Source organism: Poromitra crassiceps (genome assembly GCF_964638095.1).
Source record: "Poromitra crassiceps genome assembly, chromosome: 4".
NCBI lineage: Eukaryota > Metazoa > Chordata > Actinopteri > Beryciformes > Melamphaidae > Poromitra > Poromitra crassiceps.
In genome coordinates, this window is record NC_139626.1 from 16959599 (window position 1) to 16979541 (window position 19943).

At 46.4% G+C, this 19943-nt stretch overlaps 1 protein-coding gene across 1 annotated transcript in view; it reads left to right on the top strand.

Annotated features, from left to right (window-relative positions):
• Positions 1–18300, top strand: part of LOC310775635 (FERM and PDZ domain-containing protein 2-like) — a gene marked incomplete at both ends in the record, with an annotated part of 28974 nt that extends 10674 nt beyond the window's left edge. Inside the window, 18 exons of the mRNA XM_083635791.1 lie at positions 757–892; positions 984–1122; positions 1576–1728; positions 2510–2695; positions 4339–4498; positions 5491–5683; positions 6947–7035; positions 8704–8784; positions 9191–9298; positions 9484–9600; positions 10094–10401; positions 13417–13515; positions 15138–15231; positions 16176–16261; positions 16528–16720; positions 17034–17248; positions 18014–18080; positions 18263–18300. Coding sequence (XP_083491917.1) covers positions 757–892; positions 984–1122; positions 1576–1728; positions 2510–2695; positions 4339–4498; positions 5491–5683; positions 6947–7035; positions 8704–8784; positions 9191–9298; positions 9484–9600; positions 10094–10401; positions 13417–13515; positions 15138–15231; positions 16176–16261; positions 16528–16720; positions 17034–17248; positions 18014–18080; positions 18263–18300 — 2462 coding nt within the window. The remainder of the gene's footprint in view (positions 1–756; positions 893–983; positions 1123–1575; positions 1729–2509; positions 2696–4338; positions 4499–5490; positions 5684–6946; positions 7036–8703; positions 8785–9190; positions 9299–9483; positions 9601–10093; positions 10402–13416; positions 13516–15137; positions 15232–16175; positions 16262–16527; positions 16721–17033; positions 17249–18013; positions 18081–18262) is intronic.
• Positions 18301–19943: the final 1643 nt, after the last annotated feature.

Below are 19943 nucleotides of genomic sequence, written 5' to 3' on the forward strand. Positions count from 1 at the left end.
GCCTTTGCATATGCCTTTGCATTTCCTGTATAAGGTGCTGCTGGCTAGCTAGTGTTAGCTCAATTGTTAGCCTCGGTGGCTTCTAGTCAACTGTGCATGTTCACAACGTAACCACTTGAATGCCATGTCGTGTACACAACTTCCCGTCTCGTAAACACGAGTTCACCACTTTCATTTGAAGGCAGCAATTGTTCATTTGCATATACAGTATATGACGAATCAGCATGACATCATGACACCCGGATATGCCACCCGGAACCGCAGCTGTTAACTAGTATGTTTTGTGCCAAACAAACGTTAATATCTCAAAAACTATACATCACATCACTTATATTTTTGACATTCTGAGTGAGATCAGAAGTAGCTCAAGGCTCTGATGTATATCATATATGTATGTTAAGGTTGTGTGAGCAGTTTTTAAAATGAAGTGAATGAAAATGAAGTGACAGCACAGCCTGCTAGCGTGAGACACTCAAGGCTGGCTCCATACGGTCCCATTATAAGCTGCCATTTGTTTATCAACACTGATCTACCGATTGTGTCATGATACAAATCTGGTTTAAAATCAGCAAAGTGACCAATCAGATTTGTCCATTTGTGATTTGTGATTGATCAGTTTGAAGCTAAATGAACCAAACACAAAAATGCAAAGTCAACTTTTCTCTGCTGAGACCAGTGTGATTGCCTGTGGTGACGTTTAGAAAGTCAACACTGTCTGCTTGAACTCTTGTCTCACTATTTCTCTTCTCTGCTCAGATAATGAGTTTTTCTTCCTGGAAAATGACACCAAGATTTGCAAAGTTGCTCCCGACAGCTGGAAGAAAGTGCCTACAACCAGCTTTGTCCTTTTCTTCCGGATCAAATTCTTTGTCAATGACATTTCTCTGCTTTTGTAAGTGTTACACTTTTCTTTCATTATGGAGAACGAGAACCTAAACCTCTGTGACAGAATGCATCCTCCTGTGTGTGCTGTGTTCCGTCAGGCACAAACTGAGCCGGCACCAGTACTACCTCCAGCTGAGGAGGGACCTGCTGGAGGACAGGCTGTGCTGCCATGAGGAGACCGCTCTGTACCTGGGCGCTCTGGCCCTGCAGGCCGAGTATGGAGACTGCATGCCTGAGGTACTGTGAACACCAGGCGGGGACAACGTATGGTTACAGACATTGTCCCACTTTTTACTAGATTTGTGCTTCTGAAAGATGGCGATTCTACTGTAGAAACAAACGGGCAGCATTTCCTGATGCAATTAAGCCTGTTTTATCTCTGCTTTGAACGTTACCTGTTGAAAATCATGCTTTAGCTGCTTGCTTCAGGTCGACTGAGCTTGGGTCTCTGTGGCTCTTTTGCTGCTCACTTTGTAGCATGTTGCTTTGCTTGTGCTTGGAGAGATTTGATGTTGTGTTCACAGCGGTGTCACATTCCTGTCCTTTCCTGCAAATTCAAAGTAATGTGCACATCTCCACACCTCAAAAATAGATTGCGCTTCCATCCCAACTATTATTATACTATTATACTACAACGATTTGCATCAATCAAATTGTATTAGTGAAATGTGTGTGCTCTGTTGTGTGCAGGTGTATGGTAGGAGCTACTATCGCCCTGAGCAGTACGTCTCCAAGAGCGTGATGGAGAAACGTGCCTTGCCTTGCATTCAACAGGAGCTGCTGCGGCTGCACAGCAACAACGCCCACATGCTCACTGACGAAGCCGAGTTTGAGTTTCTCAAGGTGACAACATAGTAATATAAATATTTGATATGGAATGTTCAGTGCCAGGCAGAATCATTGAGTGAAGAGAACAACATTGATCAGTGAAGAGGACAACATTGACATCATCAGTGATGTCACAATGCCTCCTTGTGTGTGTGCCCCCTTATGACATCACTAATGATGTCATCAGTGGGTGTGGGTGTGTGGGTGCCCCCTTATGACATCACTTCAGCTCGTCTAAGCGCGGTGTCACAATGCCTCCTTGTGTGTGTGTGTCCCCTTATGACATCACTTCCAGTTGAGTGACATCACTTCTGGAACACAAAATTGAAACAATGCCCACATTGCCAAATGTATATATAGATACTAGATATATATATATAAAAGAAGATAACTGCACTTATGGCTGTTTATTAATGCTAAAGTTACCAATCGTTGCTTCGGGACCCGCCATAACTGTTTTGCCAGCGGTCTCCCTGATTGGCTGGTTACATTGTAAACTATGAGGCAGGTCCCTGATTGGCCCGTGCACTTTGTACTTTCTAGAAGTCTCTGGGGGCGGGCTGGAGGTCCGCTGAAATGAGGCAGAGTTTACTCGCCTATTGTCAGATCAACTGTATCAATGAGAGGAAACAAGGAGGGTAAACCACTCACCTTGGATAGTGTAGCCACCTCTGTATTCACCACTACACCACTGGTGATCAGTATGGTTTTACCATAATGACTCATATATCAAGATGACATCAAACAGAGTCAGCATTCTTTGGCCCATGAATATTATATTACTGTATTCCTGTAGGTTTGTCAGCAGCTGCCAGAGTACGGCGTGCTGTTCTACCGGGTGATGCGTGAGAAGAAGCCTGTAGAGGGAGCCATCATCCTCGGGGTTTGTGCCAAAGGAGTCATCGTCTACGAGGTTCAAGATGGCTGCCGCTCCACCGGTCAGACTTTCTACTGGAGGGAGACGGCGACCATCTCCTCTAATGTGAGTGGAGGACTTGCAGTCTCTTTTTTATTCTGTTAATAATATAGAGTCAAACAACATTGACAAGAGGCAACCCTTTAAATTACAGGCCAATTGTTACACAGTAATGACTGGAGGTCAGAGATGGGGACTTGGACCTGGGTTGCACTTAAGTCGCACACACAGACTGACTTGAGACTTGACTTGAGACTCATCCTCGAAAGACTTGAGACTTGGCTCGGACTCGGACAATCTTCATTAATTAATTAATTAATTAATTAGTTTTACTCTTTGGGGAAACTGCGCCCCCACCTAAATGCTAGACTCCCCTGTTTGTATACGCTCCGATATCAGCCTGATTTCACGGTTTCTACTTGTACTCTCTACTTTGCTAACCTTTCTGCAGGGGGGGGAAGATAGCGCCTTTCTGCAGTGTTATAACTGGCTCGCTGGGAAGGGGGGAGGGTAGCTACAAATATCCCGAAATGTTGTTATCTCAACTTGTTTCAGCGAGAGAAGTAGCTCATTGCACCACTAATCAAGCTAGTGAGTGAAACACGTTTCACTTCTTAACCGTACTTCACAATAAAAGCATGATGATAGTTTGTCCGTGGAAAACTTTTAATTGGCGGGAGCTGTACAGGAAATTGACTTAAAAGTTCCAGGCAACTTGACACTGTCAAGCCACCGGGACGCAGACACCAAAAATGCTTAATGCAGGAACAGGCCTTCAGAGGGCGATGTGGGAATGACAGAGCTGCTATTCTCCCTATTAGAAATCACTGTACCATCAAAATCATGAAGCAGCTCAGCTGTTATATTTGGGTAAAGAAGTTACTTATGGCCTGTCATTTAAAGGGATATTTCACAGCACAGGTTATTTTCTTAAAATCTCACATATTGCAGTTCTCACATAAGCAGCCTCTCACGCATGTACTGAGAGACAGCATGATGACACTGATCATAATTTTAATCATAAAATTGCCCACCAGCCAGATGAATAGATGTGCACTGGGCTGGCTTAAAGGATGGCTTTACCGGTGATCAACCCACTTTGTATATCATTAATAATGTCGGTAATGTAAGCACATGCACAGTGTTTACCTTCTCTCTGTGTGTTTTCTTCATGGAGATCTCCCATTTCCTCCTCTGCCAAAGCGCTCCGTTGTGATGCGTTTTATGTCACAACGGAGGTGTGGAAGTTCTGCTGGAGAGGCAGAATCTGCTCCGAGGGCGGCTGTTATTGTTTATTTTTATTTTTTAAGTATACGCACATCCACGGAGAATTGCATGGAGAGTGATTCCTCTATTGTTGGAGGTGGATTTGAAGCAGTTCAGCACCACCCAATTCAAAGCTGCCTCACAAAAAAAATGTAATATTGAAATGGCGATATTTAGGATTTGGGTTGAAACTAATGTCTCAAACTTTTTGAGGCTTATAATTAACTTAAATTACATAGAAGGTTTTTGTGGATTTTGGTTTCCAGGGTCTTTAATAACCTACTGAGTGAAATGATTTAAGGGGCTAAGGTGCAACTCGATGGATGGATGGCTGCAACCAGCTGCTTCTGCTGACATTTACAGTCCTCCTTGTATTCCTGTAATATATCTTGTTATATCTCTTGTTCCCTTTACAACTCTGTCATTTGTGTCTGTTCCTGCAGAAGCGAAAGTTTGTGGTAGAGATCCGCGGCAGCAAGAAGAAGCACACCTTCATCACAGAGAGGTCCAGGATAGCCAAGTACCTGTGTAACCTCTGTTCTGCCCAGCACAAGTTCAACAATGAGATGAACTCCCGCCAGCTCAGCCACAGTCTGGTCTCAGGTCACTTCCTCTCACCACACTGTTTCCATGTTTACATTATGGTGTTATTTGTTAGTTGCTCAGAGGCAGAGCTGCTATGGATGCAGAAATCATCTGATTGGTTGAGTTAAACCTGGGTGGAGCCAAATAACCCCGTTTTCCTGGCTAAGTAACATCAGACTGAAACTCAATGAAAAAGATGAGAAGATAGGGCAAAGCTAATATTATGAAGCCTAGTACTCTGCTATTAACTGGAAAAATACAATCTATCCATACCATATGGAGGTATAAAGAAAAACTGGAGAAGGCATTGCAAGATGGGGCCAATTCATTCCAATGAAAGTTGCTCACCCATCATCACCCAGTTGTGCTGAAAAAATTTCCGGTCCATATCTTGCAAATTTTGGCGCAGTGGTGGCACTGGGCAATTAGCGCCGGGTGATAGTTTGTTCTGCTCTTTTGCACTGCTCTCCCATTCTGTTACTTTGGCAGTCAACACTGAACCCACAGCGCTCCCCAGTGGCATATGTGCTCTACTGCTTTATTAACTTACGCCACTGTGGAAAAAGGGAGAGACAAAACCTGTATTTATTTGTTTTACATTCCTAAAACCAAGATGACGACTAGTCGACTACTATGCACAGTGTCGACAAGTGGTTTTGATAGTCACGAAATGAACACAGAGTACGGACAGAAGGCTTCGTCGCTATGCCTTAACCAGGATAATCAATGAGTAGGTGCGTGTTAAACAGTTTTAATGCATGGTTCTTCTTGCAATTTGCATTTGTTGACACACATCATTTTAAATCAGAATCAGCTTTATTGGCCAAGTATGCACATACAAGGGATTTGACTCCGGTTTGCGTTGCTCTCAATGTACTCACATTACATTAACTATGACAATAACAAGTGTGTGAAAAGTGTCTATTTTAAATAGATAGATATGAAAGAAATGTGTATGTATATAAATAAGCCATAATGCCTCCCCCATGTCTCTCTCTGTGTGCCTGCAGAGGAGAACATGTGTGCAGCAGTGTGCCGCGGGTTAGAGAGTAGCCGGCTAAAGTCCTCACCGTGTTGGGAGACGCCACAGGACGCCAGCGGTCTGACCACACCACACGACTCCATGACCAAGCTGTGTGACGGCATGGCCACCAGGATCCAGGCACGCATCAGACAGCACCGCCAGAGCCTCAACCAACACAGGTATTATTATGCCTCTGCCGGCGATAGCCAGGCTGGAGGCATTATGGTTTCGGGTTGTCCGTCCATCCGTCCGTCTGTCCGTCCGTCTGATGTTCGTTAACGCGATATCTGAGGAACGCCTTGACGGAATTTCATCAAATTTGCCCCAAATGTCGACTTGGACTCAAGGATGAAGTGATTAGATTTTGGTGGTCAAAGGTCAAAGTTCAAGGTCACTGTGACCTCACAAATGCCATTTCCAAGCTCGTTAACGCGATATCTCAGGAACGCATTGACAGAATTTCTTCCAACTTGGCTCAACTTGGACTCAAGGATGAACTGATTTAGATTTTGGTGGTCAAAGGTCAAGGTCACTGTGACCTCTCGAACTCCATTTTCAAGCTCGTTAACGCAATATCTCAGGAACGCCTTGACGGAATTTCTTCGAATTTGCCTGAAACGTCCACTTGGACTCAAGGATGAACTGATTAGATTTTAGTGGTCAATTTCTTCACATTTTGCTCAAACGTCAAAGTCTGGACAGACATGGATGTCGACTGCTCACTTGTTGGCGGAGGCATATATCCGCGGTGCGGTCGTTTTAGTTTACCCTGGCTCAACCAACACAGGTATTATTTACCCTGACTCAACCAACACAAGTATTATTTACCCTGACTTATTTAATTATCGTCTCTCGACACTTGAAACCGTCGCTCGACCGATATGATGTCTTTAGCAAGAGAAAAAAGTGTCTCTCCACACTTTCCTTTGGTGTCGCATACCTGGAGAATGTTATGTCGCAGACAGTCATATTTTGCTGTGCACTGTGATTTGCTAGTTACCATGGAGACAACTAAAACCTGAAGTATAAAGTAAAAACGGCGTATGACTCTTTTATTTCTGTCGAGAGACACTCATCAAAAATGTCGAGCGCGAAACGTGCTAGCTTTCTAGATTTTCTGAGAAGGGAGAAAATTGATGTTGCTATCGTCAGTGCTGGTTCGTAGGGGGAAAAGGCAGATTGTCTTTTGCACCTACAAGCCGGAAGTGTTTGCCATGTTTTCCCGACTCATCCCTGCAGTACTCGTTTATCGTCTTTCAGTGGAATCGTATCGTGATGACATGAAGATCACCTGTCAATCAGTCTGGGCGGAGCACGGATTTTCTGTAGGCTAGCCTATATTGCATGATTCTGGTTTTCACGATGTTGTTTTTTCCTCTGTGTTGTGTGTGTGTGTGTGTGTGTGTGTGTGTGTGTGTGTGTGTGTGTGTGTGTGTGTGCAGCACCTGCTCCAGCAGCCCTGCCATTCGTTCCCCTGCCTGCTCTCAGAGGAGCGGCTCGGAAGCTCGCTGTAGCTTCTCCAGTGCCAGAGGTAAACCCAGAGACTTTTCAATATAGAGACACCTCAACTCCCTGTCAATGAAGTTAGTCAGGAACGTTCATTTATTCACGCTAGTTTTCATTATACAAATTCTGTGTTGTAACAGTAATTCACCTTGATCCATGTCTCAAACTGTGCCGTGTTGGGTCCTTGAATTTGGGGAATTGGGCCTTGAAACTCCTTGAAAAGTCCTTGCATTTGATGTTGAAGAAGGTGTGGGAACCCTGCACCTAATTACAAGGAATCATGTTTGTATTGTATTACTTCACTCCATTTTAAAACAGATTTTGTGTTTCTCCATTAGCAACAGACATAAAAACAATGGAAATGGACAAACTGTGGATCCATTCACAGGCTAATCTGACTTCACTTTGTGGACGTTATTTAGTAATTTCCAAACTTTCCAATGAAGAGAATTTTAACTTTAAGAGTGCTTTCTCACTGGGGCCCCGGTACCGTTCCCGAGCACACTTGTTCCCAAAATGACCCCAGTTTTAGAATGTTTGACGAGTGTGAACGTTGCGTTCCGTTCTGTACTGTGCCCGGGTGCGCAACAGGGAACCGTGACAGGATCCACTTGAAAAGGTGGTCTGGGGAGCGTTTTGGCATTTCCGGGCATGGAACACTTGCGAGCGTGAAAGCCAACCGTTCCAAACCACATAGACACACGGGCGAGGATAAACTCCAGGCATAGTTGATGATGCAAATGCACTCTGTTGCGTTTCTGAGCAGCGGGGAGAGGGGAGGGGGGCAATCGTTCCCGGGTGCGGAACGGAATGGAACGAAAGCAATCGTTCCCAGTGAGAAGGGGTACGGTGGCGCAGTCGGTAGCGCTGTCGCCTCACAGTCAGAAGGTCCTGGGTTCGATTCTCGCCTGGGACACTGTGGGCGCTGTGGTTGTGTTCCCCCCCATATCTTCAGTGCCTACTGCCCAGGTGGGGTATCTCGTCGTAAGGGCCTTTCTCTCTGTGTGGAGTTTGCATGTTCTCCCCGTGCTCCCCCAGAGGGTTCCTCCGTATATAACCCCCCCACTAAAAAAACATGCAGAAGATCAGATCGTCATCGTCATCCGACCAGTGACGACAACATCCGAAGTTGGTCCCCAGGCGCTGTACGAGAAAGCGACCACTGCTCCTGGCCTGCCCCCCGGAGGAAAGGACATGCCTGGATGGGTTAAATGCAGAGGACACTTTTCACCGGCCACCGTCAACATGAGTGTGTTGTGGCCGCATGCATGTATTGTGGTGTTCGTGTGACAATAAAAGACGGGCTTGTCCGTTACGAGAGAGAAAGCAGCCTAAGAATCACATGGAAAAGATGAAGATCACAGCTAACAATGTGCTATTTTCTAAGAAACTTTTACTCTGACAACATTTTAAATTAGATATTTAGTATACTTTTACTGAAATATATTGCAGTGGTTTTACTTTGACTGAAGTAAAATAACAGCAAAGTAACATTACTTCTACTTAAGTACTACATTCTAGTATTCTTTCCAGCATTAAGACGCTCTTGGGACAACTTTGTACGTTCAATTAAAGGTCAAAATTTCAAAATTTGAAAAGGTTATAATTGTGAAACCACTGATTGAGATTACATGTTTCCTTGATTTATTATTATATTGACTAATGTTCATGTGTTTTACTGTATGTGTCACAGATACACCGACCAAACAAATAATGTCTTCAGACAGAGAAGTCTTATGTGTTTCCTTAAAGAAAGACCCAAAGCTTGGCCTTGGTAAGATGACTCTTTATCACACACACCATATAGAGATTGTATAAATCAAATTGTTCACTGTGTGTTCGACATTACAAGGTTGAGTCACTAGAGTTTTGTCTTACAGTAAACTAAGATTATTTATAACAATTTCACAATGTTATTACTTTACCTTTATCAACAATATGTGGCTGTTTTGCACATACAGCATGCAATGCATGCTACAGTGTGTTTGAACTGAATGAGTGAATGACGGTATTGTTTGATGCAAAATTAATAAAATGCTTAAAGGGATACGCCAACATTTTGGGAGATTCACCTACTTGTCATATTCCCGATAGTAAAACTAGAATGTAGATGCCAGGTGTCTTTACCTGTGTGGTGTGTGTATCCAGGTGTTTACTGACTATGTGTTGTGTGACTCCAGGTGTGGTGATAGTGGGAGAAGACACGGTGGGCCGCTATGACCTGGGGATCTTCGTGGCCTCCATCGTGCCTGGGGGACCTGCTGATAAGGACGGACGCATCCGATCAGGTCGAGTCTCTCATCAACCTAACTGCATGCTAAAGCCCATAGCACACTAATCACACATGATCCTGTTTGACTGGTGAAAAAAAGGAAGAAAATGGAGAAAACAAGACAATTGTCCAATCTGTGGGCTTCAGAGGTGGAGGGTTAGGGTTAGGAGGGGGAAATCACTCTTTGCCCTTTGCCCCTAGGCGGTCGTCTGATATCTCTGAACAACACCAGCCTGGAGGGCATGACCTTCAGCGAGGCTGCAGAGGTGATGCAGAGTAGCCCAGAGGAGGTCCAACTTATCATCTCACAATCAAGAGGTGTGTGTGTGTGTGTGTGTGTGTGTGTGTGTGTGTGTGTGTGTGTGTGTGTGTGTGTGTGTGTGTGTGTGTGTGTGTGTGTGTGTGTGTGTGTGTGTGTGGATGCTGTGGCTGTGACCGTTCTGTGAACTTCTTACAATTGGTTGCGCACGTGATCCATATTGTGATGTATATCATTATTGGAAATAATTGGAAATAATCTAAATCTATCTATAATGATCATCTTTCTTATCCAAATCTGACAATATTCTTATTGTGTGGGGCAGTTGGTGAATGGAGCCGATGAGGAGTAGTTTGGAGACTATGGGCAAAACAGTGACACATTCTCTAACTGTGTTAACTCTGGTGGTCCCACGTTAAGAACCACTGGTCTACGTCACTTTGAATAGGAGCATCAGCTGACTTCCTGAAATATAAGTAATGTAAAAATCTGTGTTCTAGCCCAACCGTGGTATTTCATTAACTGACTCTATTGTGTTACTTCTACCCCCAGTCGCCTTCCCCCAAAACCATGTCCTGCCAGGTCCCCCCAACCATGTCCGTCCTCCTGTGCTGAGGAGCGAGGAGCCCCAGGCACCCCTGACAGATGGGCTGGAGGAGCCCCAGGCGCTGCTGGCAGACGGCCTGGAGGAGGAGCCCCAGGCACTGCTGGCAGACAGGCTGGAGGAGGAGCCCCAGGCACTGCTGGCAGACAGGCTGACAGGAGACGACAGCCTGGATGAGATCATCTCGGTCATGATGATGCCCAAGACCGGCAGCCGCTTGCACGTTCCGTGTGACATACGCGTCCTCAATGCACAGGTACAATGGGCTAGGGGTTGGTTTTCTAGGGGCCCTTTACACAAGGACAGTCTCTGGAAGAAACGACACAATAGCGTTTCCTTCACACCTTTTCCTTCACACCTTCTCCCCGTTTACATGAGCGCTGTTGAATTTTTAAAACGCCGTAATGTACATGCCAGGTCGCTAGGTGGCATTGTGATGGTCAACGGGGCGTTGCTCGTCACTCCACGGACGCTTCTACATGACGTCTTTCTGGGTTTTAGACACGGAAATAGATTACGGCTACCGTAGTAATTTTTAGACTTGCCAAAAAGCTGTTTTCAAGCTAAAAAAAACAAACTGTTTTAAAGTTGTAATATTCTTCGGGTGAGAACGTTACATAGATGTGACCAGTTTATCAGAATAAGCCTATTTGGAAATCTTTAACGAGCAGCGAGGATCGGGAGCGCTGGCTGTGCTGACACTGTCTACTGTGTAGGCTGCAGTGAGAAAACACTGTCGATGTGCTTGCCTAATGTTAAATGCCGACCGGGTACAGCCATCGGCTCCTCGCAGCAGCAGTAACGCTCGTTATGAACATGTAACTGAAGTCGGCCGCAGTGTAGCTTAATTCTGAATGTTGCCAAGCGTGTGTCGTGTGTGCAGGCACGTCAGAGTTTCTGGGAAGACTATCGTTTCTAACCGATTACATGGAGCGCTCAGCGGGAAGCGTCACCAACGATTCCACTCTAGAGGGTGGTTTCAAAATGTGTCATTTCCTAAGCGCGAATTCGCCGTCGCCATCTTAACGGGAGGCACTAACGATAAAATAATTCCCCATTTCCATAGGAAACCGTCGTCGTGTAAAGTGCCCCCTAGTGATATCTTTATTTTTGATTTCCCCCCTGTTTTATTACAGGCACAGAAGACTACACATAAGCAGATATATTTTTCCATAACCAGATATCTTTATTTATATTTAAAGAGGCATTAAAGCCCCTGGAAACCAAAAATAAATGTTTTGAATTTGTCACACCACAGAAAAATTTGTCATTAACCATTCATCTTCAACGGCTTATCTGGGATCGGGTCGTGGAGCTAGTAGTTCCAGCAGGGGACCCCAAACTTCCCTTTCGCCGGCCACCTCTGATTGGGCGATCCCGAGGTGTTCCCAGGCCGGCATGGAGATATAATCTCTCCACCTAGCCCTCGGTCTGCCGCGCGGTCTCCTCCAAGGTGGACGTGCCTGGAACACCCCCCTAGGGAGGCGCCCAGATGCGCGAACCCACCTCAACTGGCTCCTTTCTATGCGAAGGAGCAGCGGCTCTACTCTGAGTCCCTCACGGATGAGAGAGATGCCAGCCACCCTCCTGAGAAAACCCATTTCGGCTGCTTGTATCCGCGATCTTGTTCTTTCAGTCATGACCCATTCCTCATGATGAGGGTAGGAGCGAAAATCGACCGATAGATCGAGAGCTTTGCCTTCTGGCCCAGCTCTCTTTCCAGCACCTTAGAGTAGACTTTCCCCGGGAGGCTGAGTAATGTGATGCCTCTGTAGTTGACACACATCCTCTGGTCCCCCTTTCTGAGCAGGGGAACCACCACCCTGGTCTGCCACTCCTTTGGCACTGCCCCAGACTTCCACGCAATGTTGATGAGGCATGTCATGCATGACAGCCTCTCAACACCCAGAGCCTTCAGTATTTCTGGATGGATCTCATCAACCCTGGGGCTTCACCACTGTGGAATTGTTTGACTACCTAAGTGACTTCCTTCAAGGAAATTGATGTTGATCCCCCATCATCCTCCAGCTGTGTGTCCATCACAGAGTGTGGGTTAGTCGGGTTCAGGAGTTCCTCAAAGTGTTCCTTCCACCGCCCGATTACGTCCTCAGTTGAGGTCAACAGTGTGCCGTCCCATCCTTGCTATAATACAGCTTGGATGGTTCCCTGTTTCCCCCTCCTGAGGTGCCGGATGGCTTTCCAGAAACACTTTCATGCTGACTGGAAGTCCTTCTCCATGGCTTCTCTGAACTCTTCCCACACCCGCTGCTTTGCCTCTGTCATGGCTGAGGCTGCTGTCCTTCGGGCCTGTCGGTACCTTGCAACGGCCTCCGGAGTCGCCCGGGATAACATGTCCCGGAACGCCTCCTTCTTCAGTCGGACGGCTTCCCTGACCACCTGTGTCCACCAGGAGATGTTCGAGGGTTGTTGCTCCTTGAGGCACCTATGACCTTGAGACCACAGCTCTCAGCCGCAACTTCAGCAATGAAGTTTTGAACATCACCCACTCTGATTTCGATGTCCCCAACCTCCACAGCCACAGACACACATCAATGCATGCACATACTGTACGTGCACGGCAGCCAGTGTACACACACACACACACACACACACACACACACACACACATGCTTCAGAGGCGCTGTGAAATGTGTCCTCCGCGTTTCATCCATCCTGGCTTGTCCTCCTCCATGGTTCAGGCCAGGAGCTGTGGGCAGCTGCAGTGAAGCGGCCGGGGACCAACTTCTTCCAACCGCCGCTGGTCAGAGTCATCAGAAACGATCTTCTACATGTTTTTAGTGGGGGGTTATAGAGGAGCTCCAGGGGAGCACGGGAAAAACATGCAAACTCCACACAGAAAGGCCCTTTCTCACGAGATATCCCACCTGGGCACCAGGCACTGAAGGCATGATAGTTAGAATGTTATAGTTAGGATGTTGTTGTGGATTTGGGTTTCCAGGGGCTTTAACTCATCTGTAACCTCTATTGATCTCTATTGGTGACCAGTAGGAACTGCAACACGATTGGAAATATTTCCTCCGACACAAGTCTCTTGCCCTTCCCTGTTACCTGTCCCTGTCGGTGGCCTGTAATTGACAAAAACAATAAAATCACATTTTCACAATAGATGTGTGAGCTAGCTAATTATGGTAGAGCAGAGAGCCCACTGATGTGAAGAGGTCAAATATGATGATCATAGACTGTATAAAAATATGGATGTAGTCTCGGTGACGTCACCCATTGCAGTGACGTCACCCGTCTCCCGTTGCAGGATGGCTGCTCCCTCTCCTCCTCTCTGAACTGTGTCAGACCAGAGCAAATCAGTGTGGAGCTCAGGAAGATCAGCGGAAGTCTGGGCATCAGCTTCTCTGTGAGTAATAGGTTAACAACACACGCACGTCTCTGTAGTCTGGGATTAGGGAGAGAGACATGGGGAGACAGAGAGAGAGAGAGAGAGAGAGACACTTTATCTTGTCAGCTGGACTGACAGCATGGTGTGAAGGAGAGACAGGCGAGGAGTGAAAGACTGTCAGAGCATCAGAGAAGACGTGTAATGATGTACACTACATTTATGTTCATGTAATGGATAGGCTATTATATAGCGCTTCACTGTTCACTGTTGCTTTTGACCGTGCTCAAAGACACTTTACAAACACAGGACAAAACAACTTTCATAAAGAGAGGAAAATATTAAAATGCATCAGAGAGAGAAAAAGATTATAGGTCAAAAGCAACAGTGAAAAGGTGGGTTTTGAGTTTTTTTTGTTTTTGTTTTTAAAGATGACATAATGAGTATGAAAGACAATGAGTTTTGACCTGTCAGATGTGACTGGGGAGGGCATTCCAGAGGGAGGGGGTGGCTGCAGCAAGGCCTTGTCAGAGGCCCCCCTGTCACAGCTTTAGCAAAGAGATACATGTGATGCTTGTCAAAGTGGATATAAATGATATGATCATATTCAGCCAGACAGTCAGATTGAGCCCTGGGAACATTGGACCTGCAGGGAACATTGAGCCCTGGGAACATTGGACCTGGGAACATTGAACCCTGGGAACATTGGACCTGGGAACATTGAACCCTGGGAACATTGGACCTGGGAACATTGAGACCTGGGAACATTGAGCCCTGGGAACATTGAGACCTGGGAACATTGAGACCTGGGAACATTGGACCTGGGAACATTGAGCCCTGGGAACATTGAGACCTGGGAACATTGGACCTGGGAACATTGAGACCTGGGAACATTGAGACCTGGGAACATTGGACATGGGAACATTGGACCTGGGAACATTGAGACCTGGGAACATTGGCCCTGGGAACATTGAGCCCTGGGAACATTGGACCTGGGAACATTGAGACCTGGGAACATTGGACATGGGAACATTGAGACCTGGGAACATTGAGACCTGGGAACATTGAGCCCTGGGAACATTGAGACCTGGGAACATTGGACCTGGGAACATTGAGCCCTGGGAAGATCGAGACCCTCCGGTCACAACAGTGTGTGAAAAAGGAATGGCATAAACAAAGGAAATCTCCCTCCTCAGCCTCTGTATATCACTCACATATTCTATGTTGAGTGACTGTAAAAATCCCTCTGTCAAGGTGTTCAGTCACTGTGTGTTCAGGGTGTTCTGTCACAGGGTGTTCAGAGTGTTCTGTCACTGTGTGTTCAGGGTGTTCTGTCACTGTGTGTTCATGGTGTTCTGTCACTGTGTGTTCAGGGTGTTCTGTCAGTGTGTGTTCAGGGTGTTCTGTCACTGTGTGTTCAGGGTGTACTGTGTGTTCAGGGTGTTCTGTCACTGTGTGTTCAGGGTGTTCTGTCACTGTGTGTTCAGGGTGTTCTGTCACTGTGTGTTCAGGGTGTTCTGTCACTGTGTGTTCAGGGTGTACTGTGTGTTCAGGGTGTACTGTGTGTTCAGGGTGTTCTGTCACTGTGTGTTCAGGGTGTTCTGTCACTGTGTGTTCAGGGTGTTCTGTCACTGTGTGTTCAGGGTGGCGTCAACACCAACCTTCCCAACGGAGGAATCTACATCAAGACCCTCGTTCCTGGAGGGGCGGCTGAGCGGGACGGACGAGTCCAGACAGGTACTACCATGGGTACTAGCATGGATGTAGGATCATTATTTATTATTATTATTTCCAACAGGATTCATGTTTTATACTGTAAGTCACCCAGAACAGAAATGTCTGAAAATGAAGCATTATATAGAGCCTGGAAAAGAGGCCGTAGGGGCATGTGCTAAGCATACATTTATGTACGTCCTGTAAATAGCTTATTTTCTGCCACGCAGCGGGTCATTATGCTTATTATATGATAGTGGCATAAATGTGAGCCGGTCTATCTACCTCTATCAGCCAGCTGTTTGCTAGTTTCCACCAGGTTACATTTGATTGTTTGATACCTTTTTCACAAGGCTCTTGAAGGTTAAGGTGGAATCTAAGATAACCCCAAGATATTTAAACTCTTTTACAACTTTGAGTCCTTCCACATTCAGGAATACCTCATTCAGATCAACTCTCAATAACTGTCAAACTATAAATGAATGCCTGCAAAACTGTTGACAGTTTTTGGATATGTGTGACATCCTGTGCAAAATAAATCCGCATTGTCTGTCTGTCTGTCTGTCTGTCTGTCTGTCTGTCTGTCTGTCTGTCTGTCTGTCTGTCTGTCTGTCTGTCTGTCTGTCTGCCTGCCTGCCTGTCTGTCTATCTGTGTGTCTGTCTGTCTGTCTGTCTGCCTGCCTGTCTGTCTATCTGTGTGTCTGTCTGTCTGTCTGTCTGTCTGTCTGTCTGCCTGTCTGTCTGCCTGTCTGCCTGCCTGCCTGTCTGTCTGTCTGTCTGCCTGTCTGTCTGTCTGTCTGCCTGTCTGTCTGTCTGTCTGTCTGTCTGTCTGTCTGCCTGCCTGCCTGTCTGTCTGTCTGTCTGTCTGTGTGTCTGTCTGTCTGTCTGTGTCTGTCTGTCTGTCTGTCTGTCTGTCTGTCTGCCTGTCTGTCTGTCTGTCTGTCTGTCTGTCTCTATCTTTCTAACAGGGGACAGGTTGTTAGAAGTGGACGAGATCAGTTTTCAGGGTTTCACTTACCAGCAGGCGGTGGAGTGTCTGACTAAAACTGGGGAGGTAAAGACAGAAATGGCACCACTGTTGTCTTCTTTCATATGCTTTGAAAACACCATAGTATTCACTGTCTTCTCCTCTTCTCTCTCCTATCATGTCCTATTCTCTCTTCCCATTCCTCTCAACCATACCCCTTTCTTCTCCTCTCCTCTCCTCCTTTCATCTCCTCTTCTCTCCTCGCCCCTCCCCTAATCGCTGCTCTCTTCTCCTTTCTCTCTTCTCCCCTCTTTTCTTCTCCTCACCTCTTCTCACCTCCTCTCCTCTCTCAGGTGGTCTCGTTGGTCTTGGAGAGGGAGGAGCCTATGAGTCTTCCCAGAGTGCGTGTGAGCCCGGACAGTGGGGGCAGTCTGTCTCCGTGCAGTATCTCTCCGAACCGCAACCAGAGGATGAGCTGTCCAGCCATCATCACCACACCGTACACCCTGTCCCGCCGACCCAGGGACTACAGCTTCGTCACCGACGGTACCAAGGCTCACATTCCCGTTCCTTCCAAGGTGTTGCTTAGTTTGTGTGCGTGGGTTGAAAAGCCCAGGAGAGGCCACAGGATAAATAGATAAATTAAGACACAATTTACTACATTGAGGGCACAAGATAGTATTGCGTGTGCACAAAATATATCTTGTGCCCTTGTTTATATATATATATATATATATATATATATATATATATATATATATACAGTATATAACAGGTCAACATTAAATGCCACATAGAAGTGGTGCACATATGTGTGAAGGTTGGGAACCTCAAAGGTTCATTTGACCCCGCCCCCCAGACAACACCCTGGAGGTGACGCTGAAGAAGAGCCCCACTGGCCTGGGCTTCAGCTTCCTGATGTGTGAGCTGGAGCCCCCCAGCAGGGACTTGGGCAGCTTGGTGCGGGTGAAGCAGCTGTTCCCCGGCCAGCCGGCCCAGCGGAGCGGACGCATCCAGGAGGGCGACGTCATCCTGGCCATCAACGGCCAGCCACTCAAGGAGCTGCCATACTCTGTATGTCCCTTACAAACAAGCACACACCTTTAAGCCCACGGTGCCACTCCCCCTACGCCCCCCCCCACCCCCCAAACACCACCCATATCCCCCTAGCCACTCCCCCTACGCCCCCCCAAACACCACCCATACCCCCCTAGCCCCTTTATCCCTCCCTCCGCCCCACCCCACCGCCGCTGGCCCAGTGCCATGGGTAAAAAAAAGAGATGTAAAAACCCTCATGTAAAGTAAATGTGCTGGTTGGTTTTCACATATGAGTTTTTGTTTTATTTCACGTTGTATTCTGACATCACATGCAACAGTTTTTACTTTTACTTAAGATGTGACATTTTCAATTCATACGTGAAACGTTTTTCCCCACATTAGAACTTTTTTCACATTTTCACCTGCAATTATGACAGTATTTGTTGCACATGTCAAAACTGAACTTGACATGCAAAGAGAGTTCACATGTGAAAGTGTCATTTAGTGAAACATGGGAAACATTTCTGCTTTGTAAGAGTTGCAGATATATAATAATTCACATCAAGCTTTATTTATTTGTTTTTGCCATTTGTGTAATTTTTCACTAGTTTGTCATTTTGATTTGCCCCTTAATTATATTCTTGTTATCCAGGGCGTTCCACCCTGACAACAGTATTTGAAGGAAAACACTTAATGCTTGTAATTTTTAATAATTTCTTGACATGAAAATTGTCCAAATCTAATGGAAGCCTAGTCTGTATGAGCTGGTTTGAAGATGATGTTTCTCTCTTCGTCCTGTAGAGGGTGCTGCAGCTGTTCAAGACGTCACCGTCTGAGGTCCGACTGGCTCTGTGTCGGCCTTCTCCAGGTACGAGCGCGCACGAGCACACACACGCACACACACACACACACACACACACACACACACACACAGTCCATTTTCCATTATCCCTACCTTTAATCAGGAGCGTGGTCTAGCAATTTGAGAGCATGATTTATAGATTTCACGTGCACACACACTTCCCCCAACTTTTTGTGTGTTTTCTGCAGGAATCCTTCCTTCCATCGAGCAATTCACGGCCACCTGAGTGATGTCACAGTGTTGTACAGTGATGTCACAGTGTCATACAGCACAGGGACCAATGGGGGTTCAGGAGCACGCGGTTGCTTCCTGATGAAGCAGGAAGTGGGTGATGATGGCATCCTCATCGGTGGTCATGAGGGTGAAACTAATCTTCTCAGTCGACTCCAACACTGCAGCCAGGTCAGTGATGTTCCATAATGTCAGACCCGGTTCCAGAACAAAATGACTTAGGGTCCATCTGAATATAGTGGGGGTGCACTCGTAGACAGTGCATGCCGGCAACAGCATTGAAAAATAGTCGTTTTACGGGTCCCGAACGTGGTCCTCGATGAACAGATTAGGTCAACATTAGAAAAATGCTCTAATTACAATGAAGTGGAGACTAACATCATCACACATGAATTGTGCTCATTGAATCCACAGTCTCAGCTTTCTAGTCATCCCCAATTCATGCATTTCCAAGACTGTTAGGTACCCCAGTATGCAGAAATATTCAAATAGGCCAAAAGAACGTATTTAGCGGTTGTGCACACTGGGAACGTGTTTTTCACATGAGAATGCTTTGGAAATCATGCCCATGCTTCCAACACGCACAGACCGCACAGCGCAGGGAGCGTTTTTTTGTTGTTGTTTCTTCCCCTCCCGTCGTCCGCAGTACGGGTCATGCCGCAATGGTGACACGGTGACGGTAGCCAGCTGGTTTCATCTGTTGCTGTTGTTTGTTCACACTGTAAACATGAAAGCCAGATTATTGGCATTCTGGCAGCAGCGGAGTTTGAAGATCCCTCTGGCAGGAGAAGAGATAGGAGGAGTGACATTGACGAGCAGCGCGCTTTTCCTCTAAATGTTCAACTTTTTTCAGCTTGAGACGTCCAGAGCGCTCCACCCAAAAACACTACCCGCCAAGAGCGCTTAAATGCCAGGTGCGGTCCTCGAAACAAGAGCACTCCTAGCGCATCCTTACCATAGAGAATGAATTGCAGAAAGGCGCTGGCTTCTCAAATACACACGTCCTGTGTGCACAGCCCCTTATACTGCATGCAAAAAACTGCATGGTTGTTGCAAAAATGGCAACATTCTGTAGGTTTGAGGCTCAATACATCAGCCTGATTTGACACAGTCATTGTGAGGCATTGTTTTGTCTGTTTTCCTTCAGAGTGAAGACACAGATGCAGACATGGGGCCAGGTGAACGGGTCAGTTGGAGGAGGATTTGAGGAGAGAAGGAGAAGGTAAGAGTGGCTGAATGTTGACAGAATACAGCCACATTGACTGTACTTCAACTTTAATAAACTATTCATCTCTTAGCCACCAGATGGCAGCATAGAGCTACAAAGAAGAACACTGCCACTGTAAATGGTAAAATGGTAAATGGTCTGCATTTATATAGCGCTTTTATCCAAAGCGCTTTACAATGAGTAGATAGTCTACATTCACCCATTCATACAACGATGGCGGCAGGCTGCCACGCAGGGTGCCTACACACCATTGGGAGCAAGGAGGATTAAGTGTCTTGCCCAAGGACACAACGACAGCAGCTGGGAGGGAGCGGGGATCGAACCGCCAACCCTTGCATCATTGGCCGACCCGCTCTACCTCCTGAGCTAAAGCCGCCCCACACACTGTTTGTTGTAAATGGTAATAACCA